The sequence below is a fragment of the Hibiscus syriacus genome, unplaced genomic scaffold (genome assembly GCF_006381635.1).
Source record: "Hibiscus syriacus cultivar Baekdansim isolate YM2019G1 unplaced genomic scaffold, ASM638163v2 tig00111095_pilon, whole genome shotgun sequence".
In the NCBI taxonomy this organism is placed as follows: Eukaryota; Viridiplantae; Streptophyta; class Magnoliopsida; order Malvales; family Malvaceae; genus Hibiscus; species Hibiscus syriacus.
This window is the reverse complement of record NW_024062980.1, coordinates 561279-586729: the sequence shown is the minus strand read 5'-3', so window position 1 is coordinate 586729 and position 25451 is coordinate 561279. Positions and strand designations below refer to the sequence as shown.

The 25451-nt window shown below is 37.8% G+C and overlaps 1 protein-coding gene across 2 annotated transcripts; it reads left to right on the top strand.

Moving 5' to 3' along the window:
- Positions 1 to 14421: 14421 nt before the first annotated feature.
- LOC120152749 lies at positions 14422 to 25352 on the top strand. 2 transcript variants are annotated; one of them, XM_039164904.1, is made up of 7 exons: positions 14422 to 14656; positions 15121 to 15226; positions 23745 to 23831; positions 23959 to 24005; positions 24460 to 24517; positions 24817 to 24929; positions 25226 to 25352. In XM_039164904.1, exons 2-6 carry the CDS (start codon positions 15145 to 15147, stop codon positions 24915 to 24917), a joined length of 375 nt encoding a protein of 124 aa, XP_039020835.1. In that variant the 5' UTR covers positions 14422 to 14656; positions 15121 to 15144; the 3' UTR covers positions 24918 to 24929; positions 25226 to 25352. The 2 variants fall into 2 exon arrangements, with proteins under 2 accessions (XP_039020835.1, XP_039020834.1); XM_039164903.1 differs by having other exon boundaries at positions 15114 to 15226.
- The last annotated feature ends 99 nt before the right edge of the window (positions 25353 to 25451 follow it).

Sequence of the window (25451 nt, the reverse complement as noted above, 5' to 3'; positions counted from 1 at the left end):
ATTTTGCGTATTTTACTTAAAAACTGAAATTCAATTGACCGTTAGATTAAATTATTTGGTATTTAATATATATATATATATATATATATTCTTGTGATTAATTTAAAGTAGCATGAAACTTACACTGGCAAATCAAATTATTGACACGACCACTTTATGGTACGTGAAACGTGGATTGTTTGATACGAAAAATAAAAATCAAAACTCAATTCGTTAATTTTATATATTAGAGTATTATGTCATAGTGAAGTAAGTTCAGAGTGTGGTTACAAACTTAAATGTTTTCGCTCTTAAAGACTTTAGAGTGCTTCGATATTTTTTTAGGTGTTGAAGTTCACTATGATTCTAACGGGGGTTTACCTATAAATTAGAAAAACTATATTCTTGACTTCTTGCAGAAATATGGATTTGTAAGTGCAGGGAGTGTTCCTACTTCCTACGCCAATGATCATGAGTTATAAGTTCTCTTTAAATGATGGAAGTCCTATTGAGAATGTGACTGAGTTTCGTAGTATTGTTGGAGCTCTTCATTACATTGCGATTACTAGACGACATAACGTTTGTTGTTAACAGGGTTTGTCAATTTATGCAGACACCTTGCGATGCATATTTGTTGGTTGTTAAACGTATTCTTCGCTATTTACAGGGAACCATTGATTTTGCTTTACATTTTTCTTCTTATCGTTGCTCGACTATTATAGGGTTTATTGATGCTAACTGGGGAATGATGTTGATGATAGGCATTTAACGACGGGTTACTATCTTTTTTTGTGGGAATCCTATTTCATGGTGTTTTCGGAAGTAACAGGTTGTTGCTCAGTCAACCGCGAAGTTTGAGTATCGTAGTGTTACATGTGCTACATCTGAGATTTATGGCTTCAGTCTTTGTTGCGTGAGTTGTATGTGTAGTCTGAAGGTGAGCATGTTATGTGGTGTGACAACACAAGTGATATCGTGGTATCAACAAATCCAGTTTTACATTCGAAGTTTAAACATGATGAACTTGACTTTTTTTTTTGTTCGGGAACAAGTTGCTGCTGGGAAGTTGCATGTGAATAAATACCAATGTATGAATTAAATACCAGCATATGAACAGGTGGCAGGTGTTTTCACCAAGCCTTTGTCTACTCCGTCTTTTCATAGACATCTACTTAAGTTGTGTGTGGATCCTATGCACCTTATGAAAGAAGTGGGTGTCAATAAAGCTTCTGTTGACAGGTTTGATTTTGTTTATAGGAGTATATATGATTTCTATTTCTTTTGATGTTGCTCTTCTTATTTTCAAATGGTTGTCTTTTTCTTTGTTGGTTGTTGTTTGTTACTTCTGTTTGCTATTGGTTGTTGTGTGTTTCTCCTGTTGGATTTTGTTGTTTTTTCTTGCTATATTTCTATAGGTTTGGCCTTGTTTTTGTTTTCAAAGAAAAAATGGTTTGTAAGGGGAATATTAGAGTATTATGTCATAGTAAAGTGGCATTGCAGAGTAGGTGTGTGTGTTGCATCACTCAGAATGTTTCCTATTGATAGTTTTTAAGGTTTATGTCCGCGTTTTGTGAGTACTAATATGGACGTGAAATATGTGCAAGTATACACAATCGAACAAGTAATACAGTGATGAGTGAGTATCGTATCCACAGGGATTGGAGAGATCTTGAGTAAAGTTTATGCACTATTCTAAAGTGACTAAGTATAGCTAATGGTATTCACAAATGAGAATTCTATGGCAAAATGAAATGGATGTTGGTGGGAATTGAATGATGGTGTAATGTAATGTGGCAATAAATAGAGATGTTGTGGCAAAATAGATGGAAATGTCTTGGCAAAAGTAAATTGAGTGTAGTGAAATCAATTGAAAATGTAAAGGCAAAACAAAATATAAATACTGGATTTGATTATAAGGACTTTAGATTCCTCACACAACAAGCTATTATGGGAATGAATGATAGGAGTCACTTGGGAAATTTAAGTCTACTTCTCAGAATAGTCTTACTTCTATGCCTTATCTGCCCGATAGCGTTTACTAAGAGTGTCATATGTTATATCTAGTTAAGGGACTCGACAGGTTGAAGATGTCTTGGCAAACCAGTTGGCGTTAGCTATTGCAGGGATCCTATTGGTCCAGATAACAGGATATGTCACGTCAATACCTTTTTGCGACAATATTAACATCTCGATCACGCATTACTCCTTTTAGTCGACTGAAATCCTACCCTTATTTCTAAGGTGGATTAGGCCTAGTTACTACCTAGAACCCCTTGCTTATGTGGTTATTCCCTAGTTTCTCTTGAACACTAAATATGTGCTACTTAGACATTCTCTTACGCTAAGTAATCTCAAAAGGAATGGCTACTCTCATAGCTCCTACAACCTTAAGGCATTAAACTTCATAAACAAAACAGACAATAACATACAAAATAACCATTCATTAAAGTAAAACTTAAATATCCAAAATGAACTCCCACCAAATAAGACTAGTTCATGGTGGGGTTCAAATGTTTCAAGCACAAAACAAGAAGTTAATATGTTCCTTACAACCCAAATGATAAAAATAAAAGCAAAGAGCAAAGGGAATGATGAAAAGCCTTTGACGTGCACTGCCAGAGCTTCTCTCGGCCACCACGAATTACCTAGCGAGCTAACTCATCTCGGACGCCTAGTTCGCCACTCCCTCTAGCTTGTTAACGGAGGAAAGCCACGGCAAAAACGATTGATGGAAAAAGGAAAGACATTTTTCTCTCTAAAAATAAGCTCAAGACAACATGTCTAAAGTCTCTTTACAATGTGACTTCATCTCCTATTTATAGGGGAGAATAAACCTAGGAATTTGTGTTAAAATTCCTAGGATACCCCAAATCATGCTTTATTCACGTGAAGGTGAGAAGAGGTGGCAGTGGTCCCCTTGGGCAACTGTAAATGGTCCAGCCTGGGAGGCTGGCTGAGTACCCGACAAGATTAGGCTGCAGTAGGTTGAGGTCCAACAGAATCAGCTGCAGCAGGGCATGGTCCGATAGGATCAGTTGCAGCAAGGCGTGGTTCGGCAGGATCAGCTACAACAGGGAGTGGTCCAGTAAGATCAGCTGCAGCACCGCGTGGTCCCCTCTAGGCAGATATCTCCTCACGGGTAAAGATCACATAAAGATAGGGATAGTTGGCTCTAAAAAATATCTTATTTCATTTTGTTCGCTCTCAAAATGCCAACTGAATCGGCATTTGCGTTCTGCTTAGCAGTCTCATCATGTCACAGTATTTCCCTTTTTATTTTCCTTGCTCCCAAATCTTGTACATCACCAAACAAGCACCTTTCCCATAAAGCAGCACCGATTACAAAATAAAATGTCGCAGCAAATAGAATTCCACCACATCTAACTATATGCTCCTAAATGCATCTATATATTCCTAAATAAGCTCTTAGACAGTCAATAACTTAAGTGAAAAGGTCTCAAATATGACCTTTTTATGGAGTTATCAGTTTAGGATGTTAGGCCGTTTCCTAACTAACTTCAACTATTAGTGTAACGACCCAGATCCCAGGTTAGGAGATTTGGGCTAACCCGAGATAGGTTTTCATTAAAGCCCTAGCTTGTAGGAAGCTTTGACCCAAATTGAAGTGAATTGGGCTTGAGTTAAGCCCAATAGAGAGTAAAAAGGGATATTGTTAGTTGTAGTCCGAAATCAAAGGGAACAAGGGAGTAATTATACCATTGCTCCAAATAAAGAATGAAATCCAATTAAGATTGGTGATCACACGATTGAACCCAACTTTCTTTTTTTGCTATGTTATTTGTCTTCTCCTCCCACTATTTGCTTCTCCCTTTGGCAAGAACAAACGTAGAAGCTTTGTGCTTTGTAAGCTCAGTTCAAGAAAACTAATGTAAGTTTCATAATCCTCATCACCTCAGCTTCAAATTAATCTCTCAACTTTCTCATTCTACCATGGTAGCCAAAAATGGGTTTAGTGGGGGGTTTTAGAAACCCAACTATTTTTAACTTATTTTGGGGAGATTTAGGCTTCTTATAACATTTTAAATTATTCTCTAATCATCCCAACAACATTAGTAATTTATATACTTGATTTTGTCTAATGAGAGTAGTAAGGGAAAGCTCTCAAACAATGGGAAATGAAAAGCTCACATTGGGTTGACCTTTGGGCACCCTTAGTAGCTTAGAATCATCAGGTAACTCATTTCTAACTCAACTATACAATGTGTAGCTCATTAGATGAGTTTTGATAGATTTCATAAACTTGAAGCATGACATGGTAGATTTCATCATTTGAGTGTCTTTAGCATGTTTATAGACTCTTTATGACTCATAATAACACATAAAACACTTAAACATTAGTTAAAGACCTCAATGGGACATTTGGGATAGAAATATAGGATTTTTTGTTCCAAAACAGGGCACCCCGTAGTAATAGTATAGATACTGTAAGAACAGTATAGATAATATTCTTCAATCAGGCTTAAAACATGCAAGTTTTAAAGGGCAATATCATTACTCATCCTTAGAGTATCGATATTGATGCCCCGGGTTCGATATCAACTGATTGAGACCAATAACAATAAACAATTTCGATATCGATACTCACATAGAGTATCGATATCAGGGCAGGGGTATCGATAATCTCAGTAGGGTTATCCATACTAGGGGTATTTTCAAATCATCGAACCCAATTTTGGTATCGATACCCCAACACCAAAGTATCGATACTCAACCTCGAGTATCAATACTACCTTAATCAAACAGCCTTATTCAGTCAGGGGTATCAATACCAATATGTAGGTATCGATACCAAGGGTCAAGTATCGATACTGAAAGGTTAATATCGATACCCACAAATAGAATTGAATAAATAATCTAAGGATTAAGGGATCAGACCCGAGGTACCCCAAATACACTCTAATAATAGCAAATAAGACTTCAAGCGAGAGCAGAAATAAACGTCAGAATAGTAGAAACAGTAACATCTATGACTACATAAAACTAGCCCTATTTGATGCTCTGGAAACAGTCAAGACACCCGAGTTCCTCTTAGTAAAAATATGACAGTCATGTGATATCCAAGTTAGTGCCAAGGCACTTCGGCAGCCAATTAGACACAATTGCTCCAAGACTCGACAGAGTAATTTGGTGGGGTGTACATTTTTGATGCAGCTCTGGACCTCACCCTATTTACCCGGTGTACATTTTCGATGCAGCTCCGGATCTCACAAGGACATCTGATGGTATTCCGACAAGCAAAAGGGGTGTGTGAGCTCCAAGATATAGCCCCTAAGCCGCACCATGATGCCTGCCACCGCTTAGTAGTTCAATATTCGGTATGTACAGACATGTGCCAATACCCATCTCATTAAATAAATGCATATAATATGGTACAATTATTAGTGATGCACTGAGCTCGTAGGCTCAGCATTCGGAATTTTTTTTCGTTCGCAGGTTCTTAGGGGCATATCTTTGGAAGTTATCGTTGCCAGACATTCTAGTGCAACAAACCAACTTTCCAGAGACCTTCAGAGTACGTCTTAAGTCTTCCTTTAGAGGGCATGTACTATTATGGACCCTTTTATGTATTCAGTCATAACTTTATTTGGTAAATCAATATTTGTATTTTGTAGATGTATTTTGGGATCTCCCCATTGATTTGTAAACTCGTATTATTACCACATTTATTTTATTACTATAGATGACTTAATTTTTCAATGATTTATAAGCAGTTCTTTTTTTAAAAAAATTGGGTCACTATTTCGATAGTCCCGTATAACCTTATAATCCATGAATATTTGGGTCAAACTAGATTAGGGTATTACATTTAGTGGTATCAGAGCATCCAGGTTTAGTCATTCTTAAGACCCGCGTGTTAGAGTCAATCAACGTTTGTATATGTACATGCCTCTAGGGAATTCAGAGTACTATAAATACTAGAATGACGATAATGACCCCTTTTTTTATTCTCATTTCAGATAAAACGTATGGTAGATGACCCAACCTATAATCAGGATAGAAAAGGCGATAGTCAAGCCTCACTGTCAACAGATACTAGTGAGGGATTTATCCCAGATACCTACAACCGACAGACTTCTATAGATGTGTGGGTTGATAAGGCTACATTCTTCAGGAGCCTCACCTCCGTACTTAGGCAGATCGCTAGATCTCTCTTTAGCTCGTCAACTAAACCACCTCCCTACCAGTACCTCCAATTCAACTAACGGTCATTCCCTATAAGTCCCTAGTAAAGCGACTCCGCATATATAAGACCACTGAGTTCTTTAGGGCAGAGGATGATGACCCTATAGCATGCGACCAGTGGCTCAAAGAGACGCTTCGTACCCTTATATATATATGCATCTTACCCCAACAGGTAACCTTGAATACATCACCACTCTGCTTAAGAGTGACATGGTAGAGTGGTGAGAGACTATTGAGATTGCGATGGAGCCAGAGAGGTCGACTTGGGAGTAGTTTCTCACCGAGTTCAGAAAAAAGTACATCGAGAATATCCACATCGATAACTTAGTGGAGCAGTTCCTGCACCTGACTCAGAGTGATCGCTCAGTGGTGGAGTATGAGTAGGAATTTCTCAGATTTAGCAAGTATGCGGTAGAGCTGATTCCAATAGAGACACATCGTTACCGTAGGTTTAGAGAGGGCTTTCATTGCGACATTTTGACTCATCTCGTAGTCGATCCTCCAAGGATCTTCGCTCAACTGACCCACCAGGTGAAAACAGTCGAGAGAGCACTAAATAGACAGACCAGGTAGGCCAGAGATATTGTTGGACAAACTAGGAGAGCTTCTGAGCTAGTGAGGCCTTCTCAGACTCTGACTAAAAGGGCCAGAGATAATCAGGGTTCGTTAAGAACCCTATCAGCATAATCGAGGAGGACTAGGCAGAGTTCTAACCGTGGAGGTAGGTTCGATTCTAGGAGGAGACCACTAAACTTAACCTTTGAGAAAAGCACCAGTGAGTTGACCCGAGTCTTCACTCACCCTATTTGTGCTCAGTGTGGGAGGAAGTACCCAGGGACGTGCCAGCAAAGTTTGGGGGTTACTACAATTGCAGATCTTTGGATTACTTCGTTAAAGACTACCTAGGAGCTCAGGGTATAGCGTCAGCAACGACTCAGATATCAGTGTTGTCAGTGCAGAGGGGCTGATGGCCAGCCAAGGGTGGTAGTAATGTGTCTGGACAGCAGAGCTATGGGATAACTATATCAATAGTCGGTACAGAGCTTAGAGTGACATCTAGACAATATACGGTACGAGTTCGAGTGGAGGTCGACGTGATGGATGTGATATCAGGTACATTCATAGTCTTTTCAATTTTGGTTATTGCATTGATATACCATGGTTCCGCTCACTCTTATATCTACTCCAACCTAGCTCAAGAGATAGACATCCCAACAGAGAACCTAGAGATGGGTGTTCGAGTCTCCAACCCCTAGGCCTAGATGTCCTTGTGGATAAGATCCACAGGTGATGCCCAGTAGAGATTCATGATCAGAACTTCCCAGCAGACTTGATGGAATTACCCTTTAGAGAGTTTGACTTGATTTTAGGGATGGACTGATTAATATAGTACGATGCTAGTTTGAGGTACAAAGTTAGACAACTTAAACTTAAGACTGTCGATGGGGCCAAGTTAGAAATGACTAGCTAGAGATCCCTCTAGATAAGGATAGTTTCAGCTTTAAAAGCCCAAAAGATTATCGACCGAGGGTATAAGACCTTCTTGTCTCACGCGGTCGACACCCAAATTTCAGTTCCAACACTCAAGAATATCCAAACAGTGCAATATTTTCCTGATGTTTCTAGAAGAGTTACCGGTTTGCCATCCGAGCGAAAATTAGAGTTTGACATTGAAGTAATGTCGAGATCCACTCCGGTGTCCATTGTTCCCTATCGCATGGCACCGACAGAACTAAAGGAGTTAAAGGGTCAGATTCAAGAGTTACTTGAGAAAGTTTTCATTCGATCGAGCATCTCTCATCGTGGAGCGTTAGTCTTGTTTGTTAAAAATGAAGAAGGGTCGATGAGGTTGTGCAGTGATTACAGACAGTTAAAAAAGTTAACCATTAAGAATCGTTATCTACTCCCCATGGTATATGAGCTCTTCGACCAGCTGAGAGGAGCGTGTATCTTCTCCAAGATTGATATACAGTCAGGCTACTATTAGTTAAAATTCAAGGAAACGGATATGGTAAAAATAGATTTCAGGACGAGGTACAGTCATTATGAGTTCTTTGTGATGCCATTTGGACTCACTAATGCTCCAGTAACATTCATAGACCTAATGAACCGAGTCTTCCACCTTTACTTAGATCAGTTTGTGGTGGTACTTATAGATGGCATTCTAGTGTACTCCTGATCAGAAAATGAGCGTGACCAATATCTCCATATCATTTTTCAGACTCTCTGAGACAGACAGTTGTACGCCACGTTTAAAAGTATGAATTTTGGCTATCAAAGGTTTCTTTCTTGGGTCATATCATGTCAGAAGATGGCATCAAGGTTGACCCTAAGAAAATTCAGGCAATAGTAGAGTAGGCCACCTAAAAATGTGTCTGAGGTACGTAGCTTCCTTAGCTTAGTCGGGTACTATTGTCGATTTGTTTAGGGTTTTTCGATGATAGATGTCCTACTAACCAAGCTACTTTAGAAAGGAGTCACATTCATTTAGAATGAGAAGCATAAAGATAGCTTCGAATAATTAAAGGTGGTTAAAGTTTTTGCCAATACGTTTCGATATCTTAAAACTCATGAGCATAACTATCCCACCCATTACTTAGAGTTGGCAACAGTTGTGTTTGCCTTAAAGATTTGGCGATATTACCTCTTTGGGGAAAGTGTCACATCGTCACCGATCACAAAAGCCTCAAGTACCTTCTCACTCATAATGAGTTGAACCTCAAATAGTATATATGGGTCGAGTTACTCAAGGACTATGACTATGTAATAGATTATCATCCAGGAAAGGCCAATGTTGTAGCAGACGCCTTGAGTAGGAAATCGATATCAGAGTTACAAGCCCTTCTAGCATGGTTGAGTTTATCCAGTGATGGTGGGTTGTTAGCCAAGTTACGAGTTGAACCAAAATTGTTAGGTGAAACCAAGAGACTGCAGAGTTTGGATTACCGATTGAGAACTCAGATTGAGAAAGTCCGTCAGGGCGAAGCCCCAGGTTTCGAGTTACGCGATATAAATGTATTGTACTTTAGGGGTCATTTATGTCGGCCCACAGATGCTCAATTATGTAATAAGATTCTCCATGAGGCCCATTGTAATCCCCTTACAGTACACCCAGGTAGTAATAAAATGTATCGGGAACTTCGCCAAATGTTCTTTTGGTCAGACATAAAAAAAGAAGTGTTAGAGTTTGTCGCTAGATGCCTAGTATGTCAACAGGTTAAAGTAGAACACCAGGTTCCCTCAGGTTTGCTTCAGCCCATTCAGATTCTTCAGTGGAAATGGGACAGGTAACCATAGACTTCGTGACCAAATTACCAATGACCATACAGAGGTACGGCGCAGTTTGGGTCATAGAAGACTTACTGACCAAATCAACACACTTTCTCTAATTAGGATGGACTACACCTTAGACAGGTTGACTCAGTTGTACATCCGCGAGATAGTTATGTTGTACGGTGTACCGACTTCCATCATCTGAAACAAGGATCCTCGAATCACCTCTCACTTTTGGGAAACCCTCCATAAATCCTTAGGCACCAAACTACACTTCAGCATAATCTTTTCATCCTCAGAAAGATGGCCAGTCAGAGCGATTTATCTAGATTCTTAAGGACATGATCAGGTGCACGATCATCGATCTCAAGGGTAGTTGGGATGACCACTTGTCATTAGTGGAGTTTTCCTACAACAACAGCTTCCAGTCGAGCATTCAGATCACTTCGTATAACGCATTGTGTGGGCGTAAGTGTAGAACTCCGCTACGTTGAAAAGAGCTCGGTGAGGGTAAAATTGTAGTCCCAGACTTGTTTAGAGAGACCGAAGAGAAAGTTCGGTTGATTCAGAGCTGGATAAAAGAAGCTTTAAACAGACACAGGTCTTAAGCAGATTTAAAATGTAGAGACGTTGAGTTTGTAGTTGAGAATAAGGTATTCCTCAAGGTTTCCCATTGGAAGAAAGTTCTTTGTTTTGGGTGCAAAGGAAAGTTGACTCTGCGCTTTATAGGACCTTACGAAGAACTCGATAGAGTCAGACCAATGGCTTACAGGTTAGCCTTACCACAATAATTGGAGTGTATATATAATATGTTCCATGTGTCTATGCTCAGGAGATATCGTTCAGATCCTTCTCACGTCATACCCCTATAACATATTAACATCAACTCAGACATTACCTATACAGAGGAGCCAGTCAGAATCCTAGCAAGAGACGTCAAGGAGTTAATGAATAAGAGGATTCCTTTAGTGAAAGTGTTGTGGAGGAACCATGGCGTGGAGGAAGTAACTTAGGATACTGAGAAGGACATGCAGTTTCAGTATCTTCACATCTTCTACCCAGGTAAATTTCGAAGACAAAATTTTAATTAGGAGGGGAGAGTTGTAACGCCCCGAATCTCAGGTTAGGAGATTTAGGCTAACCCAACATAGGCATTGGATTAAATCTCTATCTTGTAAGAAGCTTTAACCCAAATTGAATTGGATTGGGCTTAAGTTAAACCCAATAGAGAGTAAAAATGAGTATTTTTAGTTGCAGTAAAAAATCAGAGGACCAAGGGAGTAATTATACCATTGTTCAAAATAAAGCCTGAAAACCAATTAAGATTGGCGATCTCACGTCTGAACCCAACTTCCTCTTTTTGATTATCTTCTTTGTCTTCTCCTCTTTTTCTCCCACTCTTTCATTTTCCCTTTGGCAAGAACAAATGTGGAAGCTTTGTGCTTCGTAAGCTCAGTTCAAGAAAACTATGGTAAGTTTCATAATCCTCATCACATCAGCTTCAAATTAAGCTCTCAACTTTCTCATTCTACCAAGGTAACCAAAAATGAGTTTAGTGGGGGTTTTAGAAACCCAAGTATTTTCAGCTTGTTTTGGGGAAATTTAGGCCTCTTAGAACATTTTAAATTCTTCTTTAATCAGCAACGTTAGTCATTTATATATTTGATTTTGTCTAGTGAGAGAAGTTGGGGAAAGCTCTCAAGTAAGAGGAAAAGAAAATCTCACATTGGGTTGATCTTTGGGCACCCCTAGCAGCTTAGAGTCATCAGGTAACTTATTTCTAACTCAACTATACCATGTGTAGCTCATTAGAGTTTTGATAGATTTCATAAGCTTTAAGCATGCCATGGTAGATTTCATCATTTGAGTGTTTTTAGCATGTTTATAGACTCTTTATGGCCCCTAATATACATAAAACACTTAAACATAAGTTGGGGACCTCAATGAGACATTTGGAGTAGGCAGATAGGATTTTTCGTACTAAAACAAGGCAACCCATTGTAGTAGTATCGATATTAGAACATTATTGATATTGTTCTTCAATCAGGCTTAAAAAGACAAGTTTTAAAGGGAAGTATCAATACTCATCTTTAGAGTTTCGATACGAATGCTCTGATTTTGATATCGACTGGCTTGGTATCGAGACCAATATAACAGTAGGCAATTTCGGTACCGATACTCATATAGAGTATCGATATCAGGGCAAGGGTATCGATACTCCCAATAGGGGTCTCAATACTGGGGGAATTTTGAAATCATCGAACCTAATTTTGGTATCGATACTTAGTCCAATATCGATACCCCAACAATCGATACTACCTTAATCAAACAACCTTATTCAGTCAGGGGATATCGATACCAACAGGAGGGTATCGATACCAACAGTCGAGTACGATACTGAATAGTCAATATCGGTACCCACAAACAGATTTGGATAAATAATCCAAGGATTAAGGGATCAGACCCGAGGTACCCCAAATACACTTAATAACACAAATAAGACTTCAAGCAATAACAAAAAATAATTATCAGAACAATAGAAATAGTAACAACTATGACTACATAAACTAGCCTTGTTTAATGTCGGGAAACAATCAAAACACCCGAGTTCCTCTTAGCATAAGTACGACAATCAGGGGATATCCAAGTCAGTGCCAAGGCACTTCAGCAGTCTGGGCGCTATTTCACAAGACTTGACGGAGTAAGTCGACGGGGTACGTTTTCGATGCAGCTTCAGACATCACCCCATTTACCCAAGGGGCCGGTATACACTTCCGATGCAGCTCCAGATCTCACCACGACACCTGAGGGTATTCCAACAGGCTAGAGGGGTGTGTGCGCTCTGAGATGCAGTCCCTCAACCGCACCATGATGTCTGCCACCGCTTAGTAGTTCAATATTTAGTATGTACAGACATGTACCATCCATATCATTAAATGAATGCATATAGTATATTACAATTATTAGTGATGCACTGAGCTCGTAAGCTCAACGTTCGAAATGTATTTCCGTGCTCAGGTTCTTAGGGACAGATCGTGGGGAGTTATCGTTGCCACATTCTAGTGCAAGACCATCTTTCTAGACCTTTAGAGTACGTCTTGAGTCATGCTTTAGAGGACATGTACTATTGTAGGCCCTTTTATGTATTCAGTTGTAACTTTATTTGGTACATCAATATTTGTATTTTAGATGCATATTGGGAGCTCCCCATTGATTTGTAAAACCGTTATTACCACGTTTATTTTATTACTATGGATGACTTAATTTTTCAACGATTTATAAGCATTTCTTTTTTTAAGGGAAAATTTTGGGTCACTATTCAGTAGTCTCGTGTAACATTATAATCTATGGATTTTCGGATCAGACTGGATTAGAGTGTTACAATCAATTTGTATAAATTAATCGGTCTCCTCTTGAATATTATGGTCTTATGAATGAAAATATAAAAGAGAGTATTGTCTCTCGTTCTCCTATTTTATCTTCATGAGAGTTGTTTCTATAGATCTTGACGTTATAAAATACGATTTGAATATAGTATTCCCCATTAAATATTCATTTAATACAAATGAAATACAATTTATTCAAATATAAATTATTTTGGAATTTGTATAATTAGGGACCGAACTACATGGGCCCCTCCCCAACACCAAACTTGATGGTTTAATTTTAGGTCACTAGTATTTTTAAAATTATTACAATTAAGTCATTGCCCTCCCAAATTTATTGGTTTAATTATATTTGGACCCTTTTAGTTTAAAAATTAATTGTTGACTTCTATTTTTTTGTTTAATTACTCTTTATTAAGAGATTAAATTTTAAGGTTACAAAGTTACAGGGACTGAGATTAAGATTATACATACACTAGAATTTAAATGAGAATCGCGGAGAGAGGACTGAGTTTTTGACGCGAAGGGATTGCTTGAAAAGAAAGTTCAAAATTTTAAAACGATGTTGACCGTCGATTATATGATCAGAGAAAGTATTATAAGCGGATGGTTTTCATTGAGTTTTTCTGTGGTTTCGGATTCATGAGATGATTCCTTATTATTTCATGTGTGGCGTCATAATTTGTTACAACGATTAAGAAAAAGAATAATTTGATTGTTTCTTGTGTCATGTTTTATTGTAGCGTATTAAGAATAATCTCTTTTCAAAATTTGATTTATAAAATAATTTTTTTATATTTTTATAATAATTAACATTAAAATTATTAATTTAAATTAAATAATATAAAATTTTTTTTAAAAATAAATATTTTAACCTAATTACTTCATTATAAAATCTTATCCTACTCAACGAGCCTAATTATTCTTAGGCTTAACATAAAAAAATATCTGAACTATACATCTTTTTTCATTTAGATGTCTAAATTTTTTCGATCAATTTAGATGACAAACATTATTAATATTATCATTTAAGTGCCTCAATTGTAATTACATTAAAAATTTCTTTATTCGGTATTCACATTTATATAATTTTAACTTTTTTTAAAAAATAAAAAATCATGGTGGGTTCTTCGGACCAGATAGTAACTCGTCGATGGCAACAACGGTAAAAGTGATGGTCAACATGAATAAAGAGGTTGGAATTGGAATTTTCAAAGTTACGAGGTTTTTCAAATTCGAGATGAATTTGAGGTATTTTTAAAAATAATTATAATTTTATATATTTTTAAATAATTTTTTTCTCAAATTTTTATAAATATGACGCATGTCGAATAACAATTCTTTTTAATGAACGTAATAGACCAAACATATAAATAATAATATTAGTAACATTAAATACTTAAATTGATCTATAAAATTTAAACAACTAAATAGAAAATTAAGGTTAGTGTAATTTGATTTATATTATGCCTTATTCGTATATTATCCTAAAAGCTCTCGTTTCCATATTGTTATCTAATGCAGCACGGATCACATTAATATAATGCAACCCCCTGCGTCTATATTAACGCAAAACCAAAATCCAGAAAAGAAACCGTCAGTTTTTTTTCCTTCCCAATTTGCTCCGCAAAAATGCCAAGTCTTCTTTCCTTTCCGCTTAGGGTTTCCATTTCCGCCATTGCAGGTCTTTCTTGACCTTTAGTTTCTCTCACATTGCATCGGAATCGGCGCATTGTTTTGAGAACTATTTCGAATTTTTAAATTTTTTCCTCAATTTTAGGGTTTCCCCCGAGATTTTTCTGGTATAGATCGAGGTTAGTTTATACTTTTTATTTTCTTCTGCTCTATTTATAGGGTTTTTATTTTATTTTGATCGAACAATAATTGCTGCTATTTCTTTATTTGGACTGCATGACAGCGTAAATTTTCTTGTTACATGGAACTTTTACAATGTATATCGTATTTCGTCGTTTCTAGTTTGAACTTGTTTAACCACATTTTTTGACACTTGATTTTCGTTAAATTATTTAAAATTTAGTTCTCTTATTAAAAAGAACTAATACGAAAAGGAAAATGTCAGTAATATTCGATTTTGCAAACATGATCGTTATCTAACTTTTTAGTTTCTTGAATTTCCAGCATTAATTAAAAAAATTATACGCGTGGATTTTATTTATTATTGTTTGTTTAGATTTTGGTTCTATTAATTACGAGGTATATATATTTTTGTACGAATATTTTGGTGATTTTATCTGGCCTTGTTTATTGCAATTTATAGATTTGGTGCTAGCTTTGTGTCTCAATGGTATGCTCACTGGGAAGCAGTAGAATGGCTGTTATGGCTAGGATTCTTGAAGCAGGAAGCATCTCGCCCTCTATAAAAGGTACAATATGACTACGTGGTATGAAATAATGGAATGTGTATACTTACAAGTTACTGGGATTCAATTGTGAAAGATATGGGTTTGTTTATTTTTTCTACATTTTCCCTTGTACTTGGAGATTTCTTGGAGTGAGGATATCCAGGTGTGAGTAGGTGTCAGACATGGGTTTTGGAGAAAAATGAAGAGTTAGAGCAACTTGGTTTTCGATATCCAATGTATCATACAACTTTTAATGATTTGCGACCCTTGGTTACATGGTCAAAAATTGAAATGATGTGGTCTAAGTTTGTGACCAATTGGTAGTAGTTCCTAGCAGAACGGAACTACATTGTAGCTGGGAGGTGTCCTGCCTCCCCAAATTTTTTTCCAATGGCAATTTAGGTATCTCTAAGTTTAAGTACTAAATAGATCTCTATTTTTTTAAGTTAAGACAATTTGAGCTTTGACCCTAGCTCCGTTCCTGGTTACTAGTGAAATAGTGTTGTAGAACGAAGTGATACATCATACAAGAGTAGTGATAGAAATGTCTCAATTTTGCGACACCTATTGGTCTCTTCTTTATATTTTATCGTGATTGTCATCTTCTGAATACTTTAAGGTAGATAAATAAATTTTTTCATACAATTGGTCTTTCCTTTCATTTTGAGGAACTCTGTCATTATTACAGATAAGTTGGTGTTAGCCCTTCTCCACCATGAAAAGAGAACCCGCTACTTTTGTTTCTCCATGAATATATCCCACTTTTGATTCATGTACATTATTATTTTTGTTCTCTCTCCCTATTTCAAACTTGTGATTATGCCTGTGAAACTCTTGATTCACTTTTAACATAGTTAAAAAGAACATAAGCATGTTATCAAATTTATGTCACTGCATGTTAAACTTCACCATTCCTGCCTACACTCGTAGTCATATTGTTGATCACTTGTGTATTGTGTGGTAGGGAGGTGGAATCAGTGTCTCATTTATTTCTGCATTGTAGGGTTGTGTGGGGTCTGTGGTCATCATTTTTGAAAATGTGGAATGTGTCATTGGTGATTCCAAAACATATCATTGATTTTTTTCATTTTGTGGGATGATTTATTGCCTAATTCTTTGATTTGGAAATTCATTCCTAGGGCAGTGGTGTGGTCAGTATGGACATGTAGGAATGAGATTATCTTTCAGAAAGTAAAGCTGGATTTGGTCAGATTGTCTTTCATTGTCAGATTTAGAGTAGCTTCATGGTTTGTAGCTCGGTTCAACGAGTTGGTTATTCCTTTAGATTCCCTAGTAGGCGATTTAAAACTGGCTGATTCGGTGGGAAGATCAGGAAAGGGCTGCTCTCAATCAACTTGCTGGGTTCCTCCCCCGGATGGGTTCTTAAAGTTAAATGTTGATGGAGCGATGGTTTCGGGGTGGGATAAAGGAGGTATTGGTGGTTTGATTCGGGATAGTAGAGGAGTGCTGTTGCAGTGGTTCTCTGAAACAGTAGGGGGTGGTCCTCCTTTCATGGCAGAGTTGTTGGCAATTAAGAGGGGGCTTTGTCTTATGGATGAGTTAGATTCGGTTCCTAATCAGAGAGATTTATTCTCGAATCTGACTCAATTAATGCTCTGAAGTGGATCCAGAATCTGGGTTTATGCACTTCTTTGTTTCTATCATTGGTGAAGGATATAGTTTCGCTTTTGGAAGCAAAGGATGTTATTATTAGGCATATATTGAGGGCGGCAAACTGGGAAGCTGACAAACTAGCTAAAGATGGGATAGGGTGATTTTTGGTTTATTTGGTTGTGTTGATTAACAGGAAATGCAACTTTCTGTTGTGTTAGGTGTTTGAATTAAGTCTTATGTTCTTCAGTTAAAGGTTTAGGGGACAGTTCTGCCTATGTAATTTGGCTCTTATGAATAAAAGTTTCTGGGCACTCTTTTCCTCCTTTGATCCTTCATGTTACTTTAAGTACAGTGGGGTATGACCATGAGTGAGAAAAGTAGAGAGAGAAAGAGAGCGGGTGCGTTTGGTCATTCATTCTCCGGTGAGGAATGGACTGTTTTTGTTGGAAATCTTAGTAAGAGAGTTACCAGAAGTGAGTTAAGAGAGATTTTCAACCATTATGGTAGAATAGTGAGGGTCTTTATCCCAAGTTTTATGGTTAAAACGAATTATAAGTCATCAACGTTTGCTTTTGTGCAATATGCGGTGGAGGAAGGTTGCAGAAGAGCAGTTATGAATGTAAATGGAACGTTGATTGATGGGAAGAGAGTCACTGTGGGGGTGGCTAAGTATAAGAGGGGCCGGAAGAGAGATGCAGAGGTTAAAAGATCTCAGCTGGAAGGAATTAAGCCATGTAGAGAAGCTAATGGCAGACAGCAGGTTGACTTGGAGTCACCGAGAAGTTTGAGAGATGGCAGAACGTATAAGGAGGTTGTGAATGTGGATAACAGTAGGAGTGTGGATCAACAAAGAAGGGTGAACTGGGAAGGTCAAAGAAAGCAAAAGGAGTAAAAATGTCTGGGATATGCACATCCCTTCAGAAGATTTTGCTGGGTGAAAAATTCCTTAACAGGGATTTTAAAGATACATTTCAGCCTGTTATGGTGGTGCGAGCTTTGGCAAAAGAGGGTTCCAGGTCAAGATAGTAAAGTGGGATATGTTAGGACGCATGCATTATTATCTTCAATACAAATGAAGAGTTCCTGAAGGCGTGGTCGAGTCTTAGAGAGAAACTTTACTGCTGGTTTGATTGGGTAGATCCATTGTTGAGTGAAGATGGAGTCCCTTTGGCTTATTGCTTGGTCGAGTTGGTTGGGTTACCGCTTCTTAGTTGGAGTATTCCTTTCTAGAGAAGCTTGGAGGAAAGTGGGGAAAGGTTGTTTGTATCCCGGAGGGAACAAGAAACAGAGATGACCTCTCTTCGGCTAGAATGCTGCTAAGGGTGGCAAGTCCGTTCGATGTACAAGAATCTGTTATTGTAGGATCTTATGGCAGATCGTTTAAAGTTAAAGTTAATGTGGGATCCAGCTCTAATGCTTTCTCTGAAGCTTATGGAGACGTGAGGCAGACTGTGTCATTTGGCAACTGCAATGACGAAGTGTCAAAGGAGAAGATGGTAGAAACAAAGATAAGGTAGGAGACAACAGGGAGAACTCTGCGGAAGGTTTCTGGTCAAAGTTGACACGTGGCTTCAGAAAAGTCAAGAAAGGAGGACGTTAGAAGAAGGTGGAGATCAGGATTTGGAAAATAGTCAGACACTCTGCCCAATAGTAATGGGGTGTCAGACAAGTTTGAATTTGAATTAAATACCAGGGGGGAGTTTGCAGGCCTTGGGCTGAGAGAGGTTGCAGCCCAGAGTTCAGCCCATTCGGAGTCTAATTGGGAGGCTTATTTCCTGTTACTAAAATTATTCCAGCTGGCCCTGCTGTGAAGTTGAATTGGGCTAGGCTAGCAAACAAGATAAGGAGCAGAATGTCTGAATTTTTTGCAGAAGAAAGAAGTGTATCAATAGAAGGAAAAATGGGGATATGGAAGATGAAGATATTATGATAGGTTTGTCAATTAGGAGTGCTCCTGTTGGCAGAAGGGGAAGGCGCTATGCCCGAGTTTATAAAAGGTCAAGAGATAGAAGAATTTGTGTCCAGCTATTGAAGATGATGTCTTCTGTCCCATGGCTTCTCCGAAGCTTAAGCAGAACAATTCTGTTCCTAGAAGTATACAGCAGTTTCCTACGAATAGTATTGGAAAGGGACAAGATAAGGACTTCAATGGTTCTGCCGATTTTCAGAATACATCTACGGTCCCTACCATTTGTAATGATGGTGTTGAAAGGGTGGAAGCTATTTCTGTGAATGCTTCAGGGAAAGGAAATGAAAAGAGAAGGAAGAGAAGGAAGAGGAGAGCCTTAATTTCTGAAGCTATTGACTTGGTTAATATTTCGACTGCTTCTTCTTCCTCTTTTGTGGAATTACTGAAGGAAGCAGTGGATACTTGGGAAGTGTGTGAGATGTTAGGTATTTCATTTAAGGAAGGGAAGGAGGCTTTTATTGATAAATTATTATGTCTTGGTCAAGAGACAGATGCAGTTAGGGGTGGATGAAGGCTGCTCAGTTTTAGCTGAGTGTAGGGGAGTAATTCTTTTTTATGATAATTTTAGTATTATTTCGTGGAACATTAGGGGTCTTGGGAGGAGGGAGAAGTGTGTAGCTGCAGCAAGGTTAGTCAAGAAGACGAAACCAGTTTTTTTTTCATTCAAGAATCTAAGTTGGAAAGATGCCATGGGGCGATTTTTAGAAGGATTGGAGGTAACTTGTTAAAGGGGGTGTTGGTTTCTCCAGCACAGGGGTCATCGGGGGGATTGATTACATTGTGGAATGAGAACGTGGTTCAAGTCATTGATCAGTTTGTGCATAGTAGGTTTCTGGCGTTAGTAGGAAAATCTAAGCATGGTTCTATGGAGTTTGTAGCTATTAATGTTTATGGGCCTCCAGTCGAAGCTGAGAGGAGGTTTTTTATGGGGAGTTGCTGAAGTATGTTAGAGCTCTAAATTTACCAGTGTGTCTAGGGGGAGACTTCAACGCGTATCTTGATCAGAAGAAAAGATAGGCAAATCACAAAATTGGCATACTATGGATATTTTCAGGTCATTCGTACAAAAAGCCAATCTCATTAACTTGCCTATGTCAGGAGGTTCTTTCACTTGGTGCAGTAATAAGAATCTTCAACATGGGTGAAATTGGATAGGTTCCTTATCTGCGCAATTCCTTAAGATTTTCCCTAACATTGTGCAGTCGATTTTACCGAAATCTATTTCAGACCATAATCCAGTCTTGCTGGAGGATAAATCTACAAATTGGGGTCCAAAACCTTTTAGGTTCTTTAATTTTCTATTAGAAGAACAAGGTTTTGATGATTTAGTTGCAGACTCACTGGAAGTAGAAGAAGAAGAACAATAGTGGTGGAATTTTCAGAATACTGCAGGGTGCAAAAAATGAAATCAGAAACTGGTCTGGAAGTGGACATTTAGGGCTGTCAGAGTCAATTTCGTTGCTGGAAATTAAAATTAACAGTCTGGATTTAAAGTGTCAAGGTGGAAAGCAGTCTGCAGGGATTGGGCACAATTGATTGAGTCTAAAAAGGAATTATGGAGACTGTTAAGGATTGAGGAGAGAATTTGGTTTCAAAAATCTAGAAACAGATGGATTAAAGATGGAGACAGGAATACAAGGTTTTTTCATCTTAGTGCATTGAAAGGAATAGATTCAACACTATTCATTCGATCAATTTTAAAGGCAAAGTTATTTCGGATCCAGAAAAGATAAAAGACAGTGTGTTTAAGTTTTTCAAGAAGCATATAATGAAAAAACTACACTGGAAGTTGAGGGCTTGAATTTTGATTTTAAACAGTTGTCTCAAGTTCAAAGTGATTCTCTAGAAGAGGTGTTTACAGAGCAGAAGTGTGGCAAGCAATTTCATCTTCGGATAGTGCAAAACCAGGGCCGGATGGTTTCACAATGGGTTTTACAAGAAGTATTGGAATTTGTTGAAGGTGAAGATTATGGAGTTTTTTCAGATTTCTACAATGGAAAGCGGTGGGTTCATGGAGTGAATCATGCTTTTATTACCTTGATTCCAAAGAAAGGTAATCCTGAGAGTATTGAAGATTATAGACCTATTAGTCTAGTGGGCAGCTTGTATAAGATTCTCTCTAAGGTTCTTTCGAAAAGACTTTCTCTTGTGTTAAAGATATTGTTAGCCCTACACAGTTTGCGTTTATTCGGGGAGGCAATGTTGGATTGCGCCTGTTTAGCAAATGAAGGCATAGATTATTGGAGGAAACAAGGGCTGCAGGGGGTTGTTTTCAAAGTGGATTTTAGCAGAGCTTATGACACCGTGGATTGGCAGATTCTGTTAAGGCTTATGAAGGAGATGGGCTTCGGAGAAAGGTGGTGTTCTTGGATAAATAATGTTTTCTACAGCTTCTATATCTATTCTACTGAATGGGTCTCCTACAAAAGAGTTTCATATTGCTAAAGGTTTGCGACAAGGATGTAGTCTTTCTCCTCTTTGTTTAATGTGGTGGTGAACTCCTTCATATGATGTTAAATAAAGCTGTGGAATTAGGATTATTTCAAGGGTTTTCTTTTGGAAATGTGCAAAACAGTTTCAATTTGACCCATCTTCAGTTTGCGGATGACCTAATTATTTTTGTCGAGCCTCCATCACTCAAATTAAAAACGTTAGACGAGTGTTGATGATTTTAGTTTTATGACGGGGCTTCATCTTAATTTAGTTAAGAGTAAATTGTAGGTATTATGTGGAGGAGGACACACTGAGAATTTGGGCTAGGGACATTGGCTGCTCTATTGGTTCATTTCCGACAGTTTTTAGGCCTTCCGCTAGGGGCTAAAAGAAACTGTGAGAAACTGTGGGAGCCAGTCCTAGCTAACTTTGATAAGAAATTGGCGGGATGGAAAGCTTCTCTTTGTCTATGGCCGGTAGATGGTGCTTATTAAGTCGGTTTTATCCTCTTTACCTATCTTTTATCTCGCTATTTTCAAGATTCCAGCTAAAATCTGTCAAAAATTAAACTCTTTGATGGCGAATTTTTTATGGGGTGGAGGAGAAGAAAAGAAGAAAATGCATTGGGTGAGTTGGAATAAAATTTGTAAACCGAAGTGTGGAGGTGGTCTAGGAGTTGTTGATTTGAAGCTTATTAATAGAGCACTATTGGGAAAGTGGGTGTGGAAGTTTGCCAACGAAAAAGAATCTTGTGGAAAAGTTCTTATGTTCTAACATAGTGTTAGTTGTCTTTCTATGGATGTCAATAAAGTCTCCTCCCATAAGGACTCTTGGATTTGGAGAGGTATTGTGAATAGCTACATGAAGGATGATTTCTTTGGAGGATGCATTAGATCTCATGCGAGGTTACAAGTTGGGAATGGCAATTCGATTTTCTTTGGAAAGATACATGGTTGGGGGTTTTCCATTGAAAGTTCTTTCCTAGGATTTTGCTCTGTCAACAAATCAAGGGGTAAGGTTGCTGAATTTGGTAGTTTTGATTGAATGGTTGGGAGTGGAATATTAAGACTAGGGGAATCTATGCGATTGGGAAGTGGCTCAGCTGGTTGATCTATTGGACAAGCTCAATGTTATCAAATTAAATGAATCTTTGAGGATTGCATGCTTTGGGTTGGTGCGGGCGAGGGTTTGTATTCCGTTAAAGCTTGCACGAAATCTTTCTACTCAGTGGATGAGGATAACTTTAGGTGGAACAAATGTGTTTGGCAAGGTCTGGTTCCTCCTAGAGTAGAGGTTTTCCTTTGGCAACTATCACTTAATAAAGTAGCGGTTAGAGGGGAATTGAAGAAAAGGGGGTTCACTTAGGGGAGGACTCTCTATCCCCTTTTGCAATCAAGCAGAGGAATCAGTTCAGCATCTGTTTATTTACTGCCAGTTTTCCTGGGTACTATGGAACAGAATCATAGCCTACTGGGGTATCAAGTTAGCCTTACCTACTGATCCTTCATCAATTATAATTTCATGGTCTGTTCTTAGGCCATTTTCTAATATGTGGAAGTTTATTCCGGGGGCTGTTTTATGGTCGATTTGGAAGATGAGAAACGAAATTGTTTTTGAAAGAGGCAAGCTGGACACATCTCATTGTTTTCACAGTCAGGTTAAGGCTTGCGAAATGGTTCCTAGCTAAGTATCCTTTATCCTATTCAAGTGGACTCTCTAATTGGTGATCCTTCATTGGCTAATATTCAGCTTCTCTTGATTAACAGGCCTGTGGTTTACTGGAGTCCTCCTCCAGTCGATTTTTTAAGTTTAACGTGGATGGAGCAGTTAGTAGGGTTGGGTTGTTAGCAGGAATTGGGGGCATTCTTAGAGATTGGAATCGGATTAAATTGATGTCGTTTTCAGAAAAAATAGGGCTACTCCTATTATTTTAGCAGAGTTAAAAGCTATCAAAAGGGAATAGACATCTTTGTGTCATCAGAATGGGTATGAAGGGAAGGCTTATTATTGAATCTGATTGCAAGCTAGCTGTGGAGTGGTTGAAATATCAGGAGTCAGTTCCTCCTTTTCTTTTAAATTTTGTCAAGGATATTGCGGATGCGGTTTCTGAGTATGAGGTCATTGTGAGGTGGATTCCGAGAAGATGTAATTGCGAGGCAGATTTGCTTGCAAAGGAGGGGATTGGGTAGTGGGTCACTTTTTTAGTACTGAGTTCGGAGGTTTTAATCAAGGCGTTATAAGAGTGTGCTTAAGTTTTATGTATCTTAAAGGAGTGGTTCTAGTTTTATGTAATTTTACATTATCATATTAAGGTTCTATTCCTCCTTCCCCTAGTAGGTTCTGACCTCATGGTAAGGGCTACTTAGAAGGAGGTTTTTATGAGACCTACTTTTCCTATCAAAAAAAATCCTTCATGTTACTTCATAGCATGGAGGCTTTGAAGGGGGTTTTTAATGAGGCCTACTTTCTATCAAAAAACATGACAAAAAAACATGACATGACATTGTCCTTGACTGTTGGCAGAGGATGTTGTCAATCAAAAGTTAGCTGCTCAATACATTTACAGAGAATTACGTGGGGCAGATGTGGCAAATTTACTTGATGAAGAAGGTGATGCTTATGTTCAATATAATGTTATTTTATTTGTCTTACAATTTATAATGTTTCTCTTACACCAAATTATATGGGCTATAATGTTGTGTCATTGTTTATGTGGCATGTTTATTTTCACTCACAGATATGCATGTCTTTGGTTTGAAGCCTATGACTGATCCTTTAAATTTGGTGAGTTTATCTGAGTGATTACATTTCAGTTCTGTTTGATATCATGTTGTTTTCTCTTTCATGAAAATAGTTTTTTCTGTTTATGCTCTCTTTAATCCATATCTATGTTATCTTTGCCTATTAAGGCCCCCAATATTTGGTTTTGGAATGCTGATGTATAATCTTAAATAAGAAGAAGTTCAACATTGAGTCTGCGCAGGTTTTAATATGGTTAATTAAATGCCACCAAAACTTTACTTTCCACTTGAGAATACTCACTCAGTAGCTTGCCCTTTGCATTCTTATTTACCAAATTTTCTTTTTGCCTCCAAAGGGTGTTCTTGTTTTTAAGATTGTGTCTTCACCAGGGTAGAAATGTACTCTTTATACAGTCTTTTTGTTGTTTTTTACATAAATTGTTGATGTGTACACCATTTTTGTTTTGTTCGCCTAATTGTTTAATATACTTGTGAAGGTATGTTGTAATGCATGTAAGAAGCCGGTCAAGGCCAGTCAATATGCTGCTCATGCAGGTTTGGAGGCATTTTACTTTCGTAATCGATCTTTCCCAATTTTTATCTTTATCAACTTAAAACAGTTAGACACTTAAAAAGACTTTTGCACATGCATTTATCTATGTTTAATGTATTTCTGTTGTCAATCAAGCATTATTGTTCTCAATGATCTTTCAATAAGCAGTAGGATTGAGCGATTCATAATCGTATTGTCTTCTTTTGGCATTGTTCTCTAGTTGAGACAGCTATGATTTGTTAAGTGGTGTCACTGGTGCTTCACTGAATTGCTTCTTTTTTCTCTGTTATGATTTTTCCAGAACTATGTAGGTCACTAAAAATCACAGAAGAAATTATTTGGAGCTTGATGGTAGTACAGGCCATAGGAAGCCTCCAAGGAAGGAAAGGAAGAAGTTACTAGCTGCTTATGCTAGTATCCCAATTTTTTCACTTTTTTTTCTCAATGCTTTTCAGTATTTTGCTGGCTTCACTTTTAAGCTTCAATCTTCTTTCTTCATTTGTTACATTGTTATTGTTAGTACTTAGTACTTGAAAAAAAGGAATATCAAAAGTACATAAAAGAGTTTTAGATCTTTTTTCTTTAATGAAAATTCATTTTTTGGTTATCTTGTGTTTTGTTTTAAAGATGTATTATACCTTTTCAGCTTCATTACAGGAAACTTATATTTCCTTGTTGATTCATATTTCATAGTTCTTAACCTCTCTTAGACCAACCTACACTAGTTGGGGACCAGGAGCGATCGGAAATTATTGATGCTGATGATGAGACTACAGCATCTGAATCCCTCATGGATGGGCAAATTTGGATGTCTTCTACTTTAACCATGCATGCAAAACGTAAGTGGATATTGTTGATTTTCTCTTGCTTTTCCCACCATTTTAACGGTATGATTTTATGATGTTAAAATGTCTAATTTGAAATGTTTATTTATTT

Bases quoted from the DNA above. Each gene is read 5' to 3' on its own strand.
- LOC120152749 (XM_039164904.1), top strand. From the start codon at position 15,145: ATGGTATGCTCACTGGGAAGCAGTAGAATGGCTGTTATGGCTAGGATT. The intron at 24,006-24,459 runs GTGAGTTTATCT...ATACTTGTGAAG, and splicing joins TGACTGATCCTTTAAATTTG to GTATGTTGTAATGCATGTAA. The intron at 24,518-24,816 runs GTTTGGAGGCAT...TGATTTTTCCAG, and splicing joins TCAATATGCTGCTCATGCAG to AACTATGTAGGTCACTAAAA.